Raw genomic sequence first — 18,220 nt, 5'->3', positions numbered from 1 at the left:
AGATGTGTTCAATGACTCATAGAAGTAGATAGTTAGCAAAGTGTATCCCGAAACCTGAAACCTTCAGCTCCTTCCTCTGCAGTTTTCTCCACCTCTATCTTTTGATGTATTATCTCTCCATCCGTCTGTTATTCCATTCATCACCCTACAGCTAAAGGGACTGCAGACGACCCCGGTCTCCCCCTTTTTCCACTTAAATCAACCCTTCTTAGCTGACGTCTTTTTTGACATATTTGTAGGCATGACACATCCTGCCTCTGTCTTTACTCTTCATTCACCCTTTTATCCTCCTTAATCCACCATCTTCCTCCCTTCTTACATTTGTAAGAATCTGTCTGGTCCCAGTTTATCCATCTTTCCTACATTTCACTCCCATATACATCACTTCTTATCATTCTTATCCCCGTCCAACCTTACAATCGGTACATGTGCAAGCTTTACTGTCAAGTGAAATGGCTGAACTCATAATTCTACATCTAAAACCTGCTCTTTGAGGCTCATGGAGGCAGTTAGCTAAGTTTAAATTTTATCTAGAGTTGCAATGATGAGTTAATCAGCAAATAACTCCCTTTTCAAGACAAGTTCCCAAGAGGAATAATTTAAATTTGGGGCGTTTGCACCACCTGTCACACAAAAGGAGACATTAGATGGAGATTTTTCACAGTTATGTAAGGTTGTTTTTACACCACTACATAATTTAAGATGCAGTCTAGTGTAGTCTTTCATCTTTTCCTCTAAAAAATGTATTTATATGACTGGTTGATTTAATTAACATTCAAAAACCACTTTTCCCCACTACAACAACAACAGAACCTGCACTATTTTCTAGTTTTGGTTATTTTAGTCATTAAATGTATCACAGCTGTAGCTTTAGTGTCAGTAGGAGTTGTTTCAGTATTTAGTTTGTCTCCCACAATGGTCCAAATGTTGTCTGAGGCATTTTTGTTTTTAATGTGAAAGATAGACTTGAGACACCACAATCCCTCTCATTTGTCTGTTTGGGGACAGTGACAGCGAATATTGATTATCAGCAGCTTTAATCAGCTTTCAGAAACCAGACTCCAACTGAAACCCAGCAGATGAATAAACAATCTGGGCAAAACTCCTCATAAATCCTAACCTAGAGGAATGCAACACACCCACTGTCGCCCTCCTCCCTGCACCCACAGACTTTGGTTCCCTGCTCAGAAGTTCCACTCGTCCCATTTCCAATGAAGATAGAACATGAGGGGAGAAATCCCACTTAACATCCCTCTAAGTAACCCACGTTGCCTGACAAGGACGGAGGAGCAAGACGAAGGGATGAAAGGACTTTTCCTTCAGACGCCACCGATGAGAGACAGGAGGGACGGCGATGGAGGAGCAATCGCACAAAGAGAGTTTTGTGTCATTTTAGACCTCAAACTGGAGTCGCCTCGCCGGGCTAGCTACAAGTATGGACCGCATTGCGTGGTGGAATTTGTGTGTGGGGTACATTCTTCGGTTTGGGGCATGGCTACGCTGCAATAAACTGTAAACATATAAACACAGACGCAGAGAAACGCACACAAATTATTCCTGTAACAGCCCTTCTTAATCCGACATAATAGCTCGGAAACTGCTTCTAAGAGTTGAGGAAAATAGCTGCGCTGCGGTCGGTGGAAAATGTTATAGAAAGGAGCCGAAAGCCAAGAACAAGGTGGGATTAAAGGAACGCGGTAATCAAGGCAATCCACTTCAATAAACTGTGAAATGAGGTAAACTGGGACCGCAACCAGAAACAACTGGGACTGCGATCAGAAAGCAGCTGTCCATTAATGTGACCATTGTTTCACTCATTTGTCAATCAAGTGTTTGGTCTATTGAAGATCAGAAAATATCTCTCATCACTTTCAGTGTCTTGGTTTGTCCACAATGACTATAACAGAAAGCAACTAATCGACTAATGAACAAATCCATCAGAGTTTTGTGTGTCAGCGCCAGAAGTACGAGTCGTTTAAGTTTAATTTTTTTTTAAATCATTTTTTTACTGTTAAAAGCCAGTTAACTGCTGGATCTGTTAACATGCCACCAGGGTTAGGAAGCGAAATCACCGTAACTATCATAAAACATGTTTTTACAGTGGAGTTTTTTTACTGAAGCCTAAAATAAACTAAAAATCAGATTAGTTTAGTAAATAGGTTAGTTAATCAGATTTTGTTAAAAGATAATCAAATGCAACTCGTCACTATAAATATCCTGTTTTGTCCATTTAAAGTAGCAACATTTACAAGGGTTCAGTTTGCAGTAATGAATGGCTAGAATAAGCTAATGGTGTCACTAATATCTCCAGCTTTTAATTTCAGGTCATGTTTCCCAAAATAAACATATTTTAACCCTGGAGAACCCAAGGGGTCAGATCCGGCCCCATTGGTTTACTAGGGAACCCATGGGGTCAAATTTGACCCCATGGGTTCTCCAGGGTTAACCCATGTTACTGAAAAAAAACCAGTAATAATAATAATAATAATAATAATAATAATAATAATAAGTGGGCCTTGAGTTGCCAACACTGGAGGAGCTAAAAACTGGCTTGCCAAAACTTGCTTTAAAAAAACAAAAACAAAAACCTGATGATTGCATGCAGAATATTACATGTTATATTTTGGGACATGGGAAGCTCCAACTGTTAAAATAACTAATGTTGTCTGTGTGACAAACCCCTTTCGTCTGGTCGCTTATTCGCAGGGGATCGTCACAGAGGATAGCACCACATGTTTGATTTGGCAGTTTCGTTTGATGCTAGACACCCTTCCTGACTGATTTATGTCTCCAAACTGAATCAAACTTTTGCTTGTTCAACGAATGTACTAACCAGTACACAGTGAAGCCAATACACCAACTGCTGTTGCCTTCCTAAACAGCAGTACATACCAGAAATCACATCCGCTTGCTGGTGCTGTTTCAGCCGGTCCTGGACCTCAGTGTGTATGATTGGTTTTTAAGGATATGTCAGTGCAGAAGCTCAGAGAATCTCTGTGCTCTTTAAATCACAACAGATGAGACTTTCTTTGACTTCTTGACTTGATGCTGACGCAGAGGTTTTGTCTGCGTGGTGACCACTATCGCCCGGAAGCAGACTGCAGCATTGGAGTAAATGGTGACATCACCACTTTGAGGGTGACACAGTGGATCTTTTAGCAGAACACCAAAGACAAAAAAACCAAAAAAAAAACCAAAACAGGTAAACAGTCTTTACCCCCTATGTGGTCAGCTGATATTTGTCCACTCGTTCAGTGCTGACAGTAATTTAAATTATACATTATTATTAGTGTTTCTACACACAGTTTGCTTTAAACAAATGCCAAACCTACTTTTTCTTTTTTTTTTTAAATCAATCAATTAGAATGTCACCATCCTTACACTTAATTTCAAAGTTCAGGAGCTTCTAACAAGCTAGTCCCAGCCCTTCCCATCTTATGTTTTTCCTATCAGCTGTCTCATTGGCCAGGTCGTTGTTATGGTGATCCTTGATTGTCTCACTTTAGAGTCATTATAGAGTGACTCGAACGAGCAGCAGGTGGACAGCTCTCCACCTACGTGGGCCGGGTCCTCAGAAGGTCGGGTAGGCCGGAAGTAAACGGCTGTGAAATTGGACGGTCTAGCCTTCTGATTAGCGTCACCGCTGTCTCGCTGGAGTTTAATAAACTCGGCCGTCTGCTCCTTGCTATCTAAAATATAACAGGACACTGGCGTAAATTCTCGACCGTCTCACACTTCTGTTCAATCAGTTTTCTGTTTGACATTTATTCAGCTGTGTGAAAAGTTTGGCTGGGCCGCGCTATGAATTCTGGGATATGGTGGACCACGAAGGACACACCCGACCCATCCTTCAAATTCAGGGAAAAGGAGGACGCATTTGTCGGCTGCATTCGGAGGAGTCTACGAATTTGGACAGCCTTCGGCGCGTCGCTGTGACGTAATCGGTCTACATATACGTCCTCAGGAGGATGCAGCCCATGAATCTGGACATGACCTATGTCTCTCTCTTTCACCAACAGCACTGCTGTGTCTTCTTCTGTGGGATCCAGATGCCAAGGAAACACATTTGCGTGCACTGTGAGCACGTGACTTGTTTCTGTTTGCTTCAACCTCAGTCTCAGTCTCAGCTCTGATGCTGAATCTCAGCACAGTCAGCTTAACTCCGGGCTCTGCATTATGATTTTATGACTGAACTCTGATAACAGAGCACACTTTAAAAATTTTGTTTTTATTTCTCTGAGCATCCTAAACAAGAACAAAGTCACTAAAATGAGACTGCTGTAGGTAAGCGATAAAGGCTGCAATCACCCTGAGGGTGCGCTGCAACTGGAGAACAGCCTAATTTGCTTGTGCTTCGTCTATTTGCATGTGTTTTCCCCAAACAGAGGAGCGCTGAGCTCTCAGGGCCCTGACAGGAGAGGAGTGAGTGTTACTGTGACTTCCTCATGATTGTAGGCATTCAACTAAAATTCAACTGATTGTTGTCAAAAACTGTTTTCCATCATATCAACATTTCATGTGTAATCTGAGCTAAGAAAAGATGGCTGAGGTGTGTGTGGGTGTGTGTCCTGCCCCTCAAGTGAGGGGCTAAAAGGGGGAATGCCTGACAAAAATAACAAGAATTGCAGCAGCCTCGAAACTGCAATGATATAATTTTGCTCGAGGGCAAGTTTCACTACACAAACAGGGGTTTTCTTCGTGTATCTTTGTGAGCACTGGTCTCATTAGCAGGCCCTTACGTTGGGATCTGTTTTATGATTCAGGTGTAGGTTATTGTTGGGCACTTATTTGTGATGCTTAAGGTAAGGGCTTCATTATGTCAGCACGGATCCTCACATAGCTACAAAGTGTGTGTGTGTGCGCGCGTGTGTGTGTGCGCCTCCAGACGTAGCCTAAAAGAAACCACCAAAGGCTCCACAGATCAGAGACAGAAGCATTCCAGCCCCACCCAAACACATGCACACAGCTGTCTACAACTTCACCTACTCACAAGCTACATGTTTCCCTCAACCAACCGTTTATCTCAAACATTTCATGTGTTAACTCCATCTGGATTATTTTCTGTGGTCAGGCCTCACAGTGTGGCTACAAGTCATCTGTGAAACACGATAACCTACAAAGAAAAAAGGCATGAAAACCGGGGTGTTTATACCAGTTTCTTGCATGAGCTTTCGAGTGAATATCAAGAATTCGTCCCGTAATATCAGAGCGAGCAATGCAGTGCTGAAGTAACTGCATGAGAAAATAAGAGAGGAAACAGAAAGGTGACCTCATGCTGTGTCCTTACTATTGCACCTTAATCATTAGATACACACTTGAAATGTGGCAGTCTGTCGTGAGAGGATGAGAGGTGAAAATGTCTTTATGAAACTTTAAGTCAAGTCGATTCCTTTCCAAGCTCCTAGGACCACTGGGACCTGGATGATAGAGAACCTACACAGACATAACCTTAAACTACAGTTCTTCAAGAGCCTGTGTGCTGATCTCTGCCTTCGTTAACTGCTGAAGCCCAGGCTCTGGCTGCTGGGCTGGAGTCTGAATGCACTCAGCTTTAAAATCACTCAGAGTTCTTGGCTAGCTTTACTTTAGCATGTTGTGTGTGCAGGTGCTTACACAGAGCCAAAGTTATCTCACCTTCTCTCAATCTGATTTTTAAGTTATCATGTCATGTGTACCTTTGGTGGAATGGCACCATCAGTGGCCATGTTATGTTGGAAGAATTGCAGGGAAAGTTACTGAAAGCATGCATTTATATGTAGGAAACTCAACTAATCACAAGAAAAAACTGTTACAGTGTCAAATTAAAACATGTTGTTCATTTTCACTAATTATAGCGTATTTTTTCATAATGTTAAGAGTTTGATTTTAAAATGGTCTGGTTTTGACTCAATTCAGTTTTGTTTTGTCTGAAAAATGGTCCAAAAACTAAGAAGAAAAGCTGAAAACCAACAAAAAATATTCATATCTGATAGGCAGTAAAACGTGGATTTTTTTGGCTCCGCTTTTGCTTCATAAATGAACAAAAAAAGAAAAAAAAACCCTCATAAAGTAAAGTTCAGTACAAGTTGCTGGAAACATGAATACTCCCACATTTTTTCTGCCGCCCTCTCATCAATGCACTCTACTGTGCTGCTGTGCGCTGTTACTGCACAACATATGTTTTTGGTTAGGTAGGACAGTTAGCAAAGCAGGGCAGTGGACAGGAAAAACACACACACACACACAACACACACACACACACACAGAGTAGGTACAATAGCATCTCTATCTGATGGCATCTTTATCTACCCCCCTCTGAGAAGACTGCTACTGGAGGCTACCTTTACTGGAATGCAGGGGGAAAACACACACACACACACACACACACACACACACACACACACACACACACACACACACCAGCTGTTTACAACCTCAAGACAGCTGGCTGCATACCTTTGACCAAATGTCAAAACATTCCTTTGTAAAAATCCCTGAGTTTTCTGTTTCTGTCGTCAGCAAAACAAAAAGCAAAACAAGAAAAATATCAGCTGGGAATCTCAGATTCTTGCTGTTTTGAAACTCATTGTGCTGGAATGCTCCCCACAAGAAATGCAGCTTGATTTCCAGCAGTAGAAGAAGGAGAAAAATCCCTCTTAGCCACAAATCAAAAACATCAAACTCTTTTGGAGGCTCACCCCTTTGTGCCAACATGTACTGATTTACAGTTTGGATTAAGATGAGACGGTCTTAAAGTGCCAAAAACCCTGCAACAATGTGCCATTACCTGCTCTGCTTCAACTGCACTAGATTAACAATTTTAAGCAGACAAAACTGATCATTTAAAGGAGTTTTACCAGTTTATATCCTTATTTATCCTGTGATAAAGCCATTAAATCTAGATCCTGGATCAGTTAAGTGCTTCCCAGATTTCCTTATGATCTCAACTGTTGTGAAAATAGTAGATTAAGTACACTACCGTGCTAATGCCAAACTTTGTTAATTACTCCTGATTAACTTCAAAAGTCATCCAGATCCACAAAAATGTGAGGCATTAGTGCAAAAACAGGCACGAGTTCATGACCAGACAGTAGGGTGATAATCAGATAAAAATAAAGAAACACCCAATGAAATTTTCTCCACTGCAGGAGTCATATCATGGTCTTCGCTGGGTTTGTGAAGACTCCACAAAGCTCTGCATAATTTTACTCTGAGGGAGCCCAACTTAAAAACAGCTCGGTCAGAGTTCAGCCGTTGGAAAACACAGCACCAAAGCTACCTCCTGCTGCCGGTCAGTGCAGCGCTGCTGGTTTCGGTGGTTGCGCGGCCTGGGAGATTGGCCGAGAGTTTGCCGGCTGAGTGAGAGGAGACTGGAGATGGTGATGGGAATGGAGACCCAGCTTTATGCAACACCTGGACCACAATGAAAATGGACCGTAAACAAGCAAGAGTACAGCTCCCAGAACAGTACAGGCTCTTAACTCTTTTCCTAGGCTGACAACTGAAGGAACACCAGACCAATCTGAACATGCAATTTGAATTATTACTCTTTGTTTTGGCGTGCTTCACCCTCAAGTGATAGACTGTGGTCATGTATTACGCCAGCTGCTTATTCACATGATTTGTTCTTAAAATTTTAATCGAGAGTGTTTCCTTCAAACTATTTCTACAATTTTTCGGTTTTTTTGCAGTAATGAGCATGTAAGAGAGAGAGCTCAGGTCGAGCAGTTTGGAGACAAAATTAGGAAGTGTCAGTGGATATTTTTGACAAAGGGTGTTGAAGATGAAGCTGCCAGGCAGGTGAAAAAGAGGAAGACCACGGAGAAACTTATGGATGTAGTGAAGAAGGACATGCAGAGGGTTGGTGTGACAGAGGAAGACAGGGTGAGATGGACCCTGATGGTGCTTAAGTGCTTTGAGGGCTTGTCGACGAAGGTATTTGGGACCAACTGTATCTTGTAAAATATATTTGGACAAGGCTATTGACTTGTAACTGCTAATCTGTTCACTCAGGTCCTTCCTATTTAGTGTTTTCCCAAAATTAACCTGGTTAGGTTGTTGCTTTGAAGGTCCTCAATTTCAGTGATGTCAGTCACAAGTCTCTCGTAGCGTAAGCAACAACTTCAAGTCCTTTTTTATCTTTGTCCACTGGGAGCTGGAGGGTCACTCCAATCAGCACTTGTAATGGCTCAAACCTGGCTGTGCGTTTATGCTTTGCCGAGTCTACACCAGGTGTCCCCAATCCCAGTCCACGAGGGCTGGTGTCCCTGCAGGTTTTAGATCTCACCCCGGGTCAACACACCTGAATCACATGATTAGTTCATTACCAGGCCTCTGGAGAAGTTCAAGACATGTTGCGAAGGTAATTTATCCATTTAAATCAGCTGTGTTGGATCAAGGACACCTAAAACCTGCAGGGACACCGGCCCTCGTGGACTGGGATTGAGGACACCTGGTCTACACACAGTTTTGTAGACCATTATCTACATGTTGTAGCTGTTAAGTGCTACCAGAGGGCGGTGTCACAAACAACCGACCTTGATGTTCGCAGGGCTCCAGAGGCACCAGCAGCTTCAAATATGTGTTTGCTGCTTTGTAATGGCCTTTTAGCAGCTGCTCTCTTAATCTGATGTATTTGTCTGGCAGAAACCTTCCTCATTGTGTCTTTATCCGCACGAACCCATGTGTGCTCTGGCTCAGCCACAGATCTCTTAACATTATGGTGATCATGCTTAAATTTTCGTGAAATATCGAAGGTTTTCATTACGTGTCCAAGGCATTCAACTATTTCACTCTTTTCAGCAGCAGAGAGATCCTTTTTCCCTTCCTATGTTGCTTGAAAATGCTGGTCTGCTTAATAATGTGGAACATCCTTCTTTAGTAGTTTTTCCTTTAATTGGGCTGACCTGGCAACTAATGATCACAGGTGTCCGAGATTGTTTTCAGTGATACAAAGAGTCCCGAGACACAATTCCATCCATGGGTTTAATTGAAAAACAACTTATTTAATCTTTATGACACTTCAACACAATTTGCATAATAATTTGGCACACGGTGTATTTATTTGTCCCTGCATCTCCGCTGCTGCGTCCTGCTGTTACTGTGTTTATATTCAGGCTAGATTCTCCTTCTCTCAGTCTCAGTGCACCTCCTGTTACTTGTCCTCACGCATACGTCACGTGTGGAACTAACCAGAGACAGATGAAGTGAAATAATGTTAATGGCCTTGGTGACAACACATTATGTTCCAGTAAAAGTTTCCAAACTAGCGTTACACCAAGCGTATCGACAGCAGGAGACAGAAAAGCATCATGTCTGCTCTTTTGACCACAGCTTGGTTCGATCTCGGGAGGAGACACAAATCCCTTTGGGGTTGCGTGAGGAAGGGCATCCGGGATAAAACTCACTGCCAAATCAAATATGCAGAGCTACCCACTGTGGTGACCCCTTGTGAATAAGGGAGCAGCTGAAAGCAGCTTTTAGTCTATGATCTGAATCCGGTCTTCAGGTGTTCTTTATAATGACCAAATTCTATTATTAAAAGGTACAACTATTGTACATCTGAGTAAAAGACACCCTCAGTTTTTTTGGAGGAACTGAAGGCCTTTCCCCCCCTGAGTTGGCTAAAAGAAAGCTTCCATTTATTATCAAGAAATTCAACCTGAATGAGCAGAGTTTGTTTTTTAAACTGCAACCAGTCTGGTTTGACTCATTAAGACAAATTTGTCTGAAAAACGGTCAAAACATTAAGCAGATTACGCTATGAATTCAAAAAAATAGCAAATATTTGTATATGATAGGCAGTAAACAATGAATTTTTGAAATTTTTGCTCTTTTTTTGCTTTATAAATTAACTGAAACATCCTCCTCATGAAGTAAACACCAAAGTAATTAAATAGCAGCTAGTTAGTAGTAATAGTAGTATTAAATAATGGTAAAGTTCATGTTTCTTCACTATCTACTATAGAAATTTCTGTTTTTATAGAAGTTTTTTTCAAAGAAAAGAGTCAAATTTCAGAAAGACAGTACAAACATTTTTCTGTACAAAGAAAACAAGTTTCTTAAAATTTAAGCTCAAAGAGTCGTGCTGAGAGATTTATTTCTCCAGCAAGATTTCTTTATCACACAGAAAAACAGATGAACTGTTGCCCTTCCTTTTGTAACATTCAGATTTCTCAGGCATTAAATGTGTAGTTAATCTTCTTTGCACTGACAGAAAGGAGAGTTTCACTGGTCTGGCTGTATTTGGCCCCTCCTGACTTACACAGTCTGCAATGGAGCACCTGATATAAGGTCAACATTTGGAGGCATTCTGTAAAAATGCTAAATTGCACAATGCAGTCTGAGATCTTTTAGATAGCAAACATGTCGGGTGTGCAAGAGCTTCGGTGGGAAAAACAATCTAAAGCACAGCAGTAAAGTGGGCAACTGGTATCCATCTAAAAACCTCAGCAGAGTTGAAAACATGAGCCATTAAATTTAATTCTGAGCATGACCAATTACCGTGCTGTATGCAAAAAGACTCAATTAGCCACTATAACTTAAAACCGCCCCTCAAACTGTGACCAAAGCAAGATCTTTAAAGCCAAAGATGGATTTCTTTTAGATGTGCAACGATCCCGTTGGAGCGTCGTCTCACGGTCAGCCACCGCAGAGCAGCCTAAAAAAACCTGTTGAGGAGGCACAGAGACAGAAACAGCAGAGAGCTCGCAGTAGATCATAAAACCACACATGAAAGCGAGCTGACAGCGCCGCGGCAGCTGCTCTGTCAAACACAAAAATGAAAGGAACTCATCACTTAGTCTTCCAAAACTACAAAGGACATAACAAATGTCACACAACATACGGGTCTGACAACCAGTAGGGCTTTTAATGAGACGTCACCCTAAAACACACCTGTGTGACTGTAAGTAGGAGTTTCTATCACTCGTACAATAAAATTCATGCTTCTTTGACTGCGTTCTGTGCATTTTTATTCAGTTTAATCTCCGCTAACTGAATTTTATTATTACATTTCTCAGGAAACTATGACGTGTGGTTTGTTTGAAAAACAATATTTAAAAATACCTGAAAAACGAAGCTTGGCATTAAACCGACGCTCTGTCAACATGTTAGAAAGTTTGAAAAAGTGTCTGATGTTGGATTTTTATTGTCAGAAATACGTCGTTTTAATGGATAACCAGTGTGTTTGTCGAAGACTTGGCGGGCCTTCTTGAACTCTCTCTTCTGTGCACCATTGAAGCGCGCCAAGTTAAATCATGTCCGCAGCCAACAGGTGCTAATTTAAGACTTCTTCATGGGCTTTGTATTTATTTTAAAAGTCGAGTGGAAAGATTAAAATAATGAGGTGGTGAAAAGGCTTTTAACCGTTCAAGTTTTTGTTTTCCCTTCCTCTCTGGCACACCGATTCAGCTCACCTACCACATGGAGGACGTTTTCCAGCTTCAAACTAAAATACCTCTATTTACTTTGTTCCTATTTTCACTCCTTACTGGAGTATGTTGAGCTTTTTACATGGCATTTTATCACTTATTGAGATTTTATTTAATTTCACCATTTCCCTCTACTTCATTGAGCTATAGCAATAGCCTAGGTGTTTACACATTCACTTGACAAGCAAAAGGTTGCAAGTTTGATTCCAGATAGAGAGACAAACAGGTCTTCTTTGGATGTCATCCAAATCAAAACATGCAAGCCTTTATTGAGCTATAGGCTCTCAAAAATCTGATTTACTTACCAACATAACCAGAAACCATCACCATCAGTGCCCTGGCCCCAATTAAACACATGAAGATGTAGAAACAAACTAATAAAGTGCTTTTGACTCGCCTTTAGGCTTTCCCAGATGCACCGTGACTCATTTTTCCTCACCTCTATTTTCACCAAAGCATGTTTACGTCTCGATTGACCGACTGGCTGAAAAGCACTGGTAAGAGGCTCAAAGACCAAGTCGCTGAACGGCTGAGCGAGCAGCAAAGCCAACGAGTGACCGACCAACTTTAAACAAAACCTCAAACTCACCGTGTCATCACACAGCTGATCATTGGCTGAAAGGACACCATAGTATTCCAGTCTGGGAAATCGACACACACACACACTCACACACACACAGACACACACCCACAGAGAGTAGTAATTAGTTATGCTCCTGGTGAAATGTTGACCAAATGGCTTACATCCCTCTGCTGTCTCAGACTGGAGAAGCCAACCCTCCCCCTCCTGCAGCACACACACATTCTTCAAAACACAGACACTGTGAAAAGGGCACCAGGCTGTTCCATAAAGACACGCTGCTGAATGACACTTGTATCCACATTAAAACTTTTCAGGCATAAATCCTGAGAAAAGGAAACTTTTTAAATGTGAGAAGCCTGTAAGAAGATCTGACTGAAACAAACAACGCTTTAATGACCTATTGTTGCCTCACTCGTTTTTCATTAACTGCTTGTTAAATAGAGGTATACTGTTGTAACCGACACACACCCGAGGGATTACCTATCTCATCCGATCTGGGAGCGCCTTGGGAACCCAAGGATAGTGGGGGCAACAGCATTCAGCATAAAAGCAAGCAAACTGAAAGAAGGTGCACCCATGCTTCGCTTTTTGACAACATATATCAAAACAGTGATCAGCCGCCTCTCCACCAAGTTCCTCAACCCAAAGACGAACTCCAACTCCACCATGCTGGACTGTAGCTGACTACTACAACTGAACTCTTGTTCTCCTCCAGTGAGCCTCTGATTGTACAGATAAGACGCCCGCTCCACACGTCACGGAGCCAGCATTTAGCTCAGCACGAGTCCCAGCTCTCCACCTGCTTCAGGATCTGGTTGGTGTGACTCTAAAGTGTGCAACAGATTGCCAGAGTTGCACCATGTCATCAATGTATCAACAATGTAATTTCATTAAAATGCCACAGCGACGTTGAGTTCAACGAAGGTGATCAATAACGTTTAAGCCTCAACAAAATCTAAGTGGCGTTAACAAAAGGAACAAATCACCCCTTCAGAGTTCTTCCAAAGGAAGAAACTAGCAATAAAGATCAAACCAGTTTTCACGTGACGCTGTAAATCTACTTATCTCTGCTCCATTTTAACATGGGAGTCTATGGCGATTTATACACTGTTCAAAACAGCCTCAAGTGGCCACTGGAAGAATTGCAGTTTTTGTCTTTAGGCATTGGCTTCATTTATCAGCCTGTAACCTGCTGCTTCGTACTGAGGCACAATCACAACACAGGCTGTTATCAGTCTTAGAAAGCTGGAATGGGACCTTGACTTAAGATTATTTTGTAAAACAGAAATCTGTAGACAGCGAATAGATAAGATAAAGAAAGTCACAGGCTCACACAGTGCTCATCCCTCTAAATCTGTGGTCCACACAAACACCGTAACGCTCTGTGTGCAGGCCCTCCCTGACCCTAAAACACATTCCACACTCACGCCTTTCACACACCTCAGCTTCACCTTCGCTCTGCCTGTCCTTCTCCCCTTTCCTTCAAGGACTTAACACTTAATCATTAAACACTCCACTTCCCTGTCCGTCACTCACCTTCCGAGCTGATTTTATTGTGTATCCATCTGTGTGTGAGTGTCAGCTCGCCACCGGACACAAAACAGCCACAGAGCCCAGCTTTGATTTTTATCTCCTTTAGCGGTCTCAGTCACATTTTCCCAGGGGCTATGTTACTGTGTTTCCAGATGACTGAGCCAGGTTTTCCATTCCCCCACTGTGGTCAATCTAGACGCACACCAGCCAACATTTACACCACTGCCACTGCTGCTGCTGTGACTTCTTAACAGAGTGGGAAAGAGACCAAGAGAGAGAGCACGAGAGGCACTGGGAGCAGAGGTTGCATGTCCTACTTATGCACGGACCACCCCCAGCAGAACACACAGCAATAATTGCTTGTAGTAATTCAAAGACGCCCTCCTCGGTTCTACCGGCTCACCACCCGTGGCATCAAACTGTGAGACGAGAGGCTGGGAGGAAACCTTGCCCCCACCGAGCGACTTGATCTCGCAGCATGAGGTCACATCAGCTTCTGAAAGCCTGAAGGTAAAACTGCTGTCTTTAGCTTGCTGAACATCTCTTTCAGATAGGTGGCGTTTCTCGGCGATGATGCAGCCCGCCACCATTTATTACACATTTTCGTTCATCTTACTTGACAGCACAAAGTAATAGATTCTGTAGTGCATTAAGAGTCTTCAGAGGGGACACGTGCTTTGGGGGGGAAAAAGGCAACTGTTGTTCTGTGCCTAAGAATAAGCAAATGGATTAAACCTTAGCTGATTAGCTTTCAGTGCACAAACCTTACAGAGTAGCTTTCTACATCTTGGGATGGGAAGGTGGACCGGCGGATTGTCGCAGTGTCAGCAGTAAACCAGACATCATAGCGGACTGCCGCAGCAGTAAGAGAGCTGAGCCAAAAGGCCGTCTTCGTTCCAACCCCAACCAAGGATCATGAAGTCTGAGTATTGACCAAGAGAGTAACGCAGAAAAGTTTCCTCCACATAGGGTGGCTGGGCTAAGCCTTAGAGATGTCCAGAGGGCGTGTCAAAAAGGAGCCAGCTGGTTAGGATGCCTCCTTTTTAGAGGTTTTCTTTTTTCTGGCGACACCCAACTGGGAGGAGATCCTGAGGTAGACCCACTGGAGATATTATATATCGCTTGTCAGGCCTGGGAACGTTTTAGGATCTGCCAGGAGCAACTGGAAAGTTTAGTTGGGTAGAAGGATGTCTGGAATACCCTGCTGCTACTGCGATCTGACTTTGGATGGATGGATGGTTAGATGGGTCACTGTATCAAATCAAATCACTTTTATTGTCACATCACATGTGCAGGTACATTGGTACAGCACATGTGAGTGAAATTCTTGTGTGCGAGCTTCACAAGCAACAGAGTTGTGCAAAATACAATAACGTAAACAAGCAAAATACAAGAATGGCTACATCTGAAACTAATAAATATATGTACAATATAGAATAGTATATCATACTGCTGCTGCAGGCGAGGCAATAAATTAAAAAAGATAAAATGCCCTTTATTTTGTTTGTTTGCAAAAACATACAAATATCCTCATAAATATCATTGTAACAAACTTCCTTAAAGTATTGTGATTTAGGCTGAGGCTATATCACAAGTTGTGGATGCAGGAACGCAACCAAATACTTTTAGATGCCTTCTTGAATCTGTGCAGACACAACATCACACCGCACCAGTGCAAACTCAAGTAAAAGCATCTTAGAAACCATGTGAGGAACATGCAATGAGCACAGAGAATCACAGGATTTCATTTACAAGGATTCCCACATCCCACAAACAGCCTCACGCTGGATTATTTATGGCCCAGACCAAGTCATCTAAAGTATGACATCTGTCAACACTTGGGCGTCTTTACCTCACATTAAATGATGTAACAAGAAGATGAACAGTCTCCTTTCATCCAGGATCCCCCCAGGCAGGAACCTTTAACCTCCAGGTTTGAAAGCACAGTGGCATTACATTGTGTGTGTGTGTGTGTGTGTGTGTGTGTGTGTGTGTTGGGGTGGGGGGGGGAATCAAAGACAGTGACAGCTGAGAAACATCAACCTGCACCGGATATCTGCTTTAGCCTTGGAGAATCACATGTTTTTTTTTTCCTTCACAAAAAGAGCAGGACTTTAAACTAAGCTGTGCACAATCACTTCAGTGGAAAGTTCAAACCAGCAACCCGGGGAGCAGCTACACAGACCTGCGACAATAACCACCACAACCGCTGCTCTGTTGGGTCAGGCCTGTTGCAACAGCCACATCCTTATGAAATCCAATTCCTACATCCAATGAGAGTGCAGTGGCATACGAGTAACAAGCCAAGGGTCTAAATCTGTGCAGAAAACCTTACAGAACGCAACGTGCATTTAACACAGTGCAGCATAAGCGACTTTACACATACTTTCAGCCCGTCCAAACAGGGAGTTTTCACACACAAACACACGTATATACGCTGTCAGTTGTTATGGTCACTCACTTTGGTGATGATGAGCGGCTCCCCGTGCTCTAGCCCTCCTTTCAACGTGAACCCCCAAGGCGCGCCCCCGCTCAACTGGACCTGAATGTGGTGGAAGGAGACGAGCTGCTCCACGGTTTCCATCCTTCTCCTTCCGCTCCGTGTATCCGTTATCCCTCTCGTTTCCTTCGTCCTGCTGTCTGTGTTGTTACTGAGGTTAGCGGCGCCGGTGGCGGTAACTCTGCTTCTCCATCACCGCTGTAACATCAACGAGGAACGGATGGATTGGCTGAGGAAGAAGGACGGAGGGAGGGAGTGCAAAAGGGGGAGGGCAGAAAGTTTTCACGCGGGGCTCAAAGTTAGCAACAATTACAGTGAAATGTCGCTTTCTTCTTCCGGTTAAAATGTTTAACTTGACCACAAAGTGACTTCTAGTCGAATTTTATAAAGGTAGATTTGTGTTATAACGTATCATAATCATCTTTTGGTAATACCACCTCATATACTTAGCTTTTAACGCGAAAATTTCACATTACCGTAGCTTTTATTTTTATATCCACACAACCTATTTCCGGTCTAATATTCACAAAATTCCCACGGCAACAAACTTTGGGAAAACTTTTACAACGCGAGGTAGGCGGGGACTTCTCCCACTAGCCAAACACCTCGATTTGACCGATGGAAAGCTCGGCCAATGAGAGAGCGGCTTTCGGACGTATCTTCCAATACGATGGGCCAAAGAGGCAGAAGTTGTGAGGGCGCCTCCCGCTGTATTGTTAACAGCATCAGGCGGTAAGCAGCAGAACGAGAGGACAGTCCTGGGCTTTTATTTGAAACAGGAGATCCGCTGCGAAAACTATCAGCTCACTTTAAGCCGCCATCTCCACATATAATTGCATGATTTAATGCAAGAGAGCTGCTTCACTATAATTTTGCTGTATAACGTAATACTGCAGGCCTCTGAAGAGCAGATTGTAGCCATATCAAAGGAAATCACTCCTAAGACTTGCTTATTATGGACTATGTTAATAGGATTACTACAGATTTATATGTTTTCTGCCTATAAATGTTTGTGGCAGTCATAGAGGATGTGGCTTTCAACCAAGCTGTTTTTTTGTTTGTTTTTTTAACTGTGTAAAACACTTTTGTTTAGCAAATATTGAGAAAGACAGAAAAAGTACAGACGTCTTTAAGTTCAATTTGTCTTGATTTACTAGCCAAGGAATCCCATAAAGTTGATTTTGTTCGTCTGAATGCAGCGTTTTTAGCAGGAGAAACGTTTAGTCACTCATTCAAGTGACATGCAAAGTTCCTCAATGTGAGAGGAAAGTCATGGGCAGGTGGGTGACATAATAAAGCATATTTTATACCATGATGAAGTGAATATAATTAAAAAAATATATATATATATATTAATTTATGTGGTCTGGACATGCTGGAAACATTTGAGATATTTAAATAAAGTTCTATTTATTTTAATAAATATATATTTAATTTAATAAAGTAAATATTTAATCATATGTATTGTTTATTTTATTAATATACATTGTATTTAATGAGTTTTTTATAGTTAAATATGTTTTTTTAATAATGTGTTTTAATTAATAACTTTTAAAAAATAACCTTTTCTCTGTTTTAGTGTAGAAAAAGTTGCACATTATAATTTAAAATCTTGTTCCCGTTGAGGCTGAGCTTACTAAAGAAATGGGAAAAGTGTGAATTAGCACTCAGTCCAGATATTGAAAAGCCCTCTTATCTGCAGCTGGAGGAAACTATTTTCAGTCATCAGTCCTTTGAAGTTATGAAAGGAATCTCTGAGTGCAGTTTAAAAACACTTACAGGTTATCCGTTGTGTTTCTGCATTATGCTGACAGACACACAGACACTCCTGCTCAATCTCAATAGTTGAAGAGGTAACTTCCAAGTTAGGCTTGTTATGAAAAGATCTTAACTCTGTTCACGGACTTCTATTCCTATCACAACAAAGACTTTCCACCCTCCACCCTGAAGCTCTGCAGACCTACACGACCACCTAATTATGCTGGTTTGCAGGCCAACAATAACATTTAATCACATCCCACATTTTTCTAAATTCTTACCAGTCTTCTTATATAACAGCTGTATTAAGACACAATCAGTCAAGAAAACACCACCAGTCAAAGCTGTGGTGTAAGAACAACACACAGCATGTTGTTTAACATCTTGTTAAAGTGTGTCATGAAAAAATGTCACACATGGACATTGGTATATAGC

The 18,220-nt window shown here is 42.0% G+C and overlaps 1 protein-coding gene across 1 annotated transcript in view; it reads right to left on the bottom strand.

The window, feature by feature from the left end:
• The window catches only part of shroom4 (shroom family member 4), a 99,582-nt gene extending 83,183 nt beyond the window's left edge, over positions 1 to 16,399 (bottom strand). Inside the window, exon 1 of the mRNA XM_026162598.1 lies at positions 15,989 to 16,399. Within this exon, the coding sequence (XP_026018383.1) occupies positions 15,989 to 16,111 (123 nt within the window). The 5' untranslated portion in view covers positions 16,112 to 16,399. The remainder of the gene's footprint in view (positions 1 to 15,988) is intronic.
• Positions 16,400 to 18,220: the final 1,821 nt, after the last annotated feature.

This window comes from Astatotilapia calliptera, chromosome 3 (assembly GCF_900246225.1).
Source record: "Astatotilapia calliptera chromosome 3, fAstCal1.2, whole genome shotgun sequence".
Lineage (NCBI taxonomy): Eukaryota > Metazoa > Chordata > Actinopteri > Cichliformes > Cichlidae > Astatotilapia > Astatotilapia calliptera.
The sequence above is the reverse complement of the archived record's forward strand: the minus strand, read 5'-3'. Positions and strand labels throughout refer to the sequence as shown.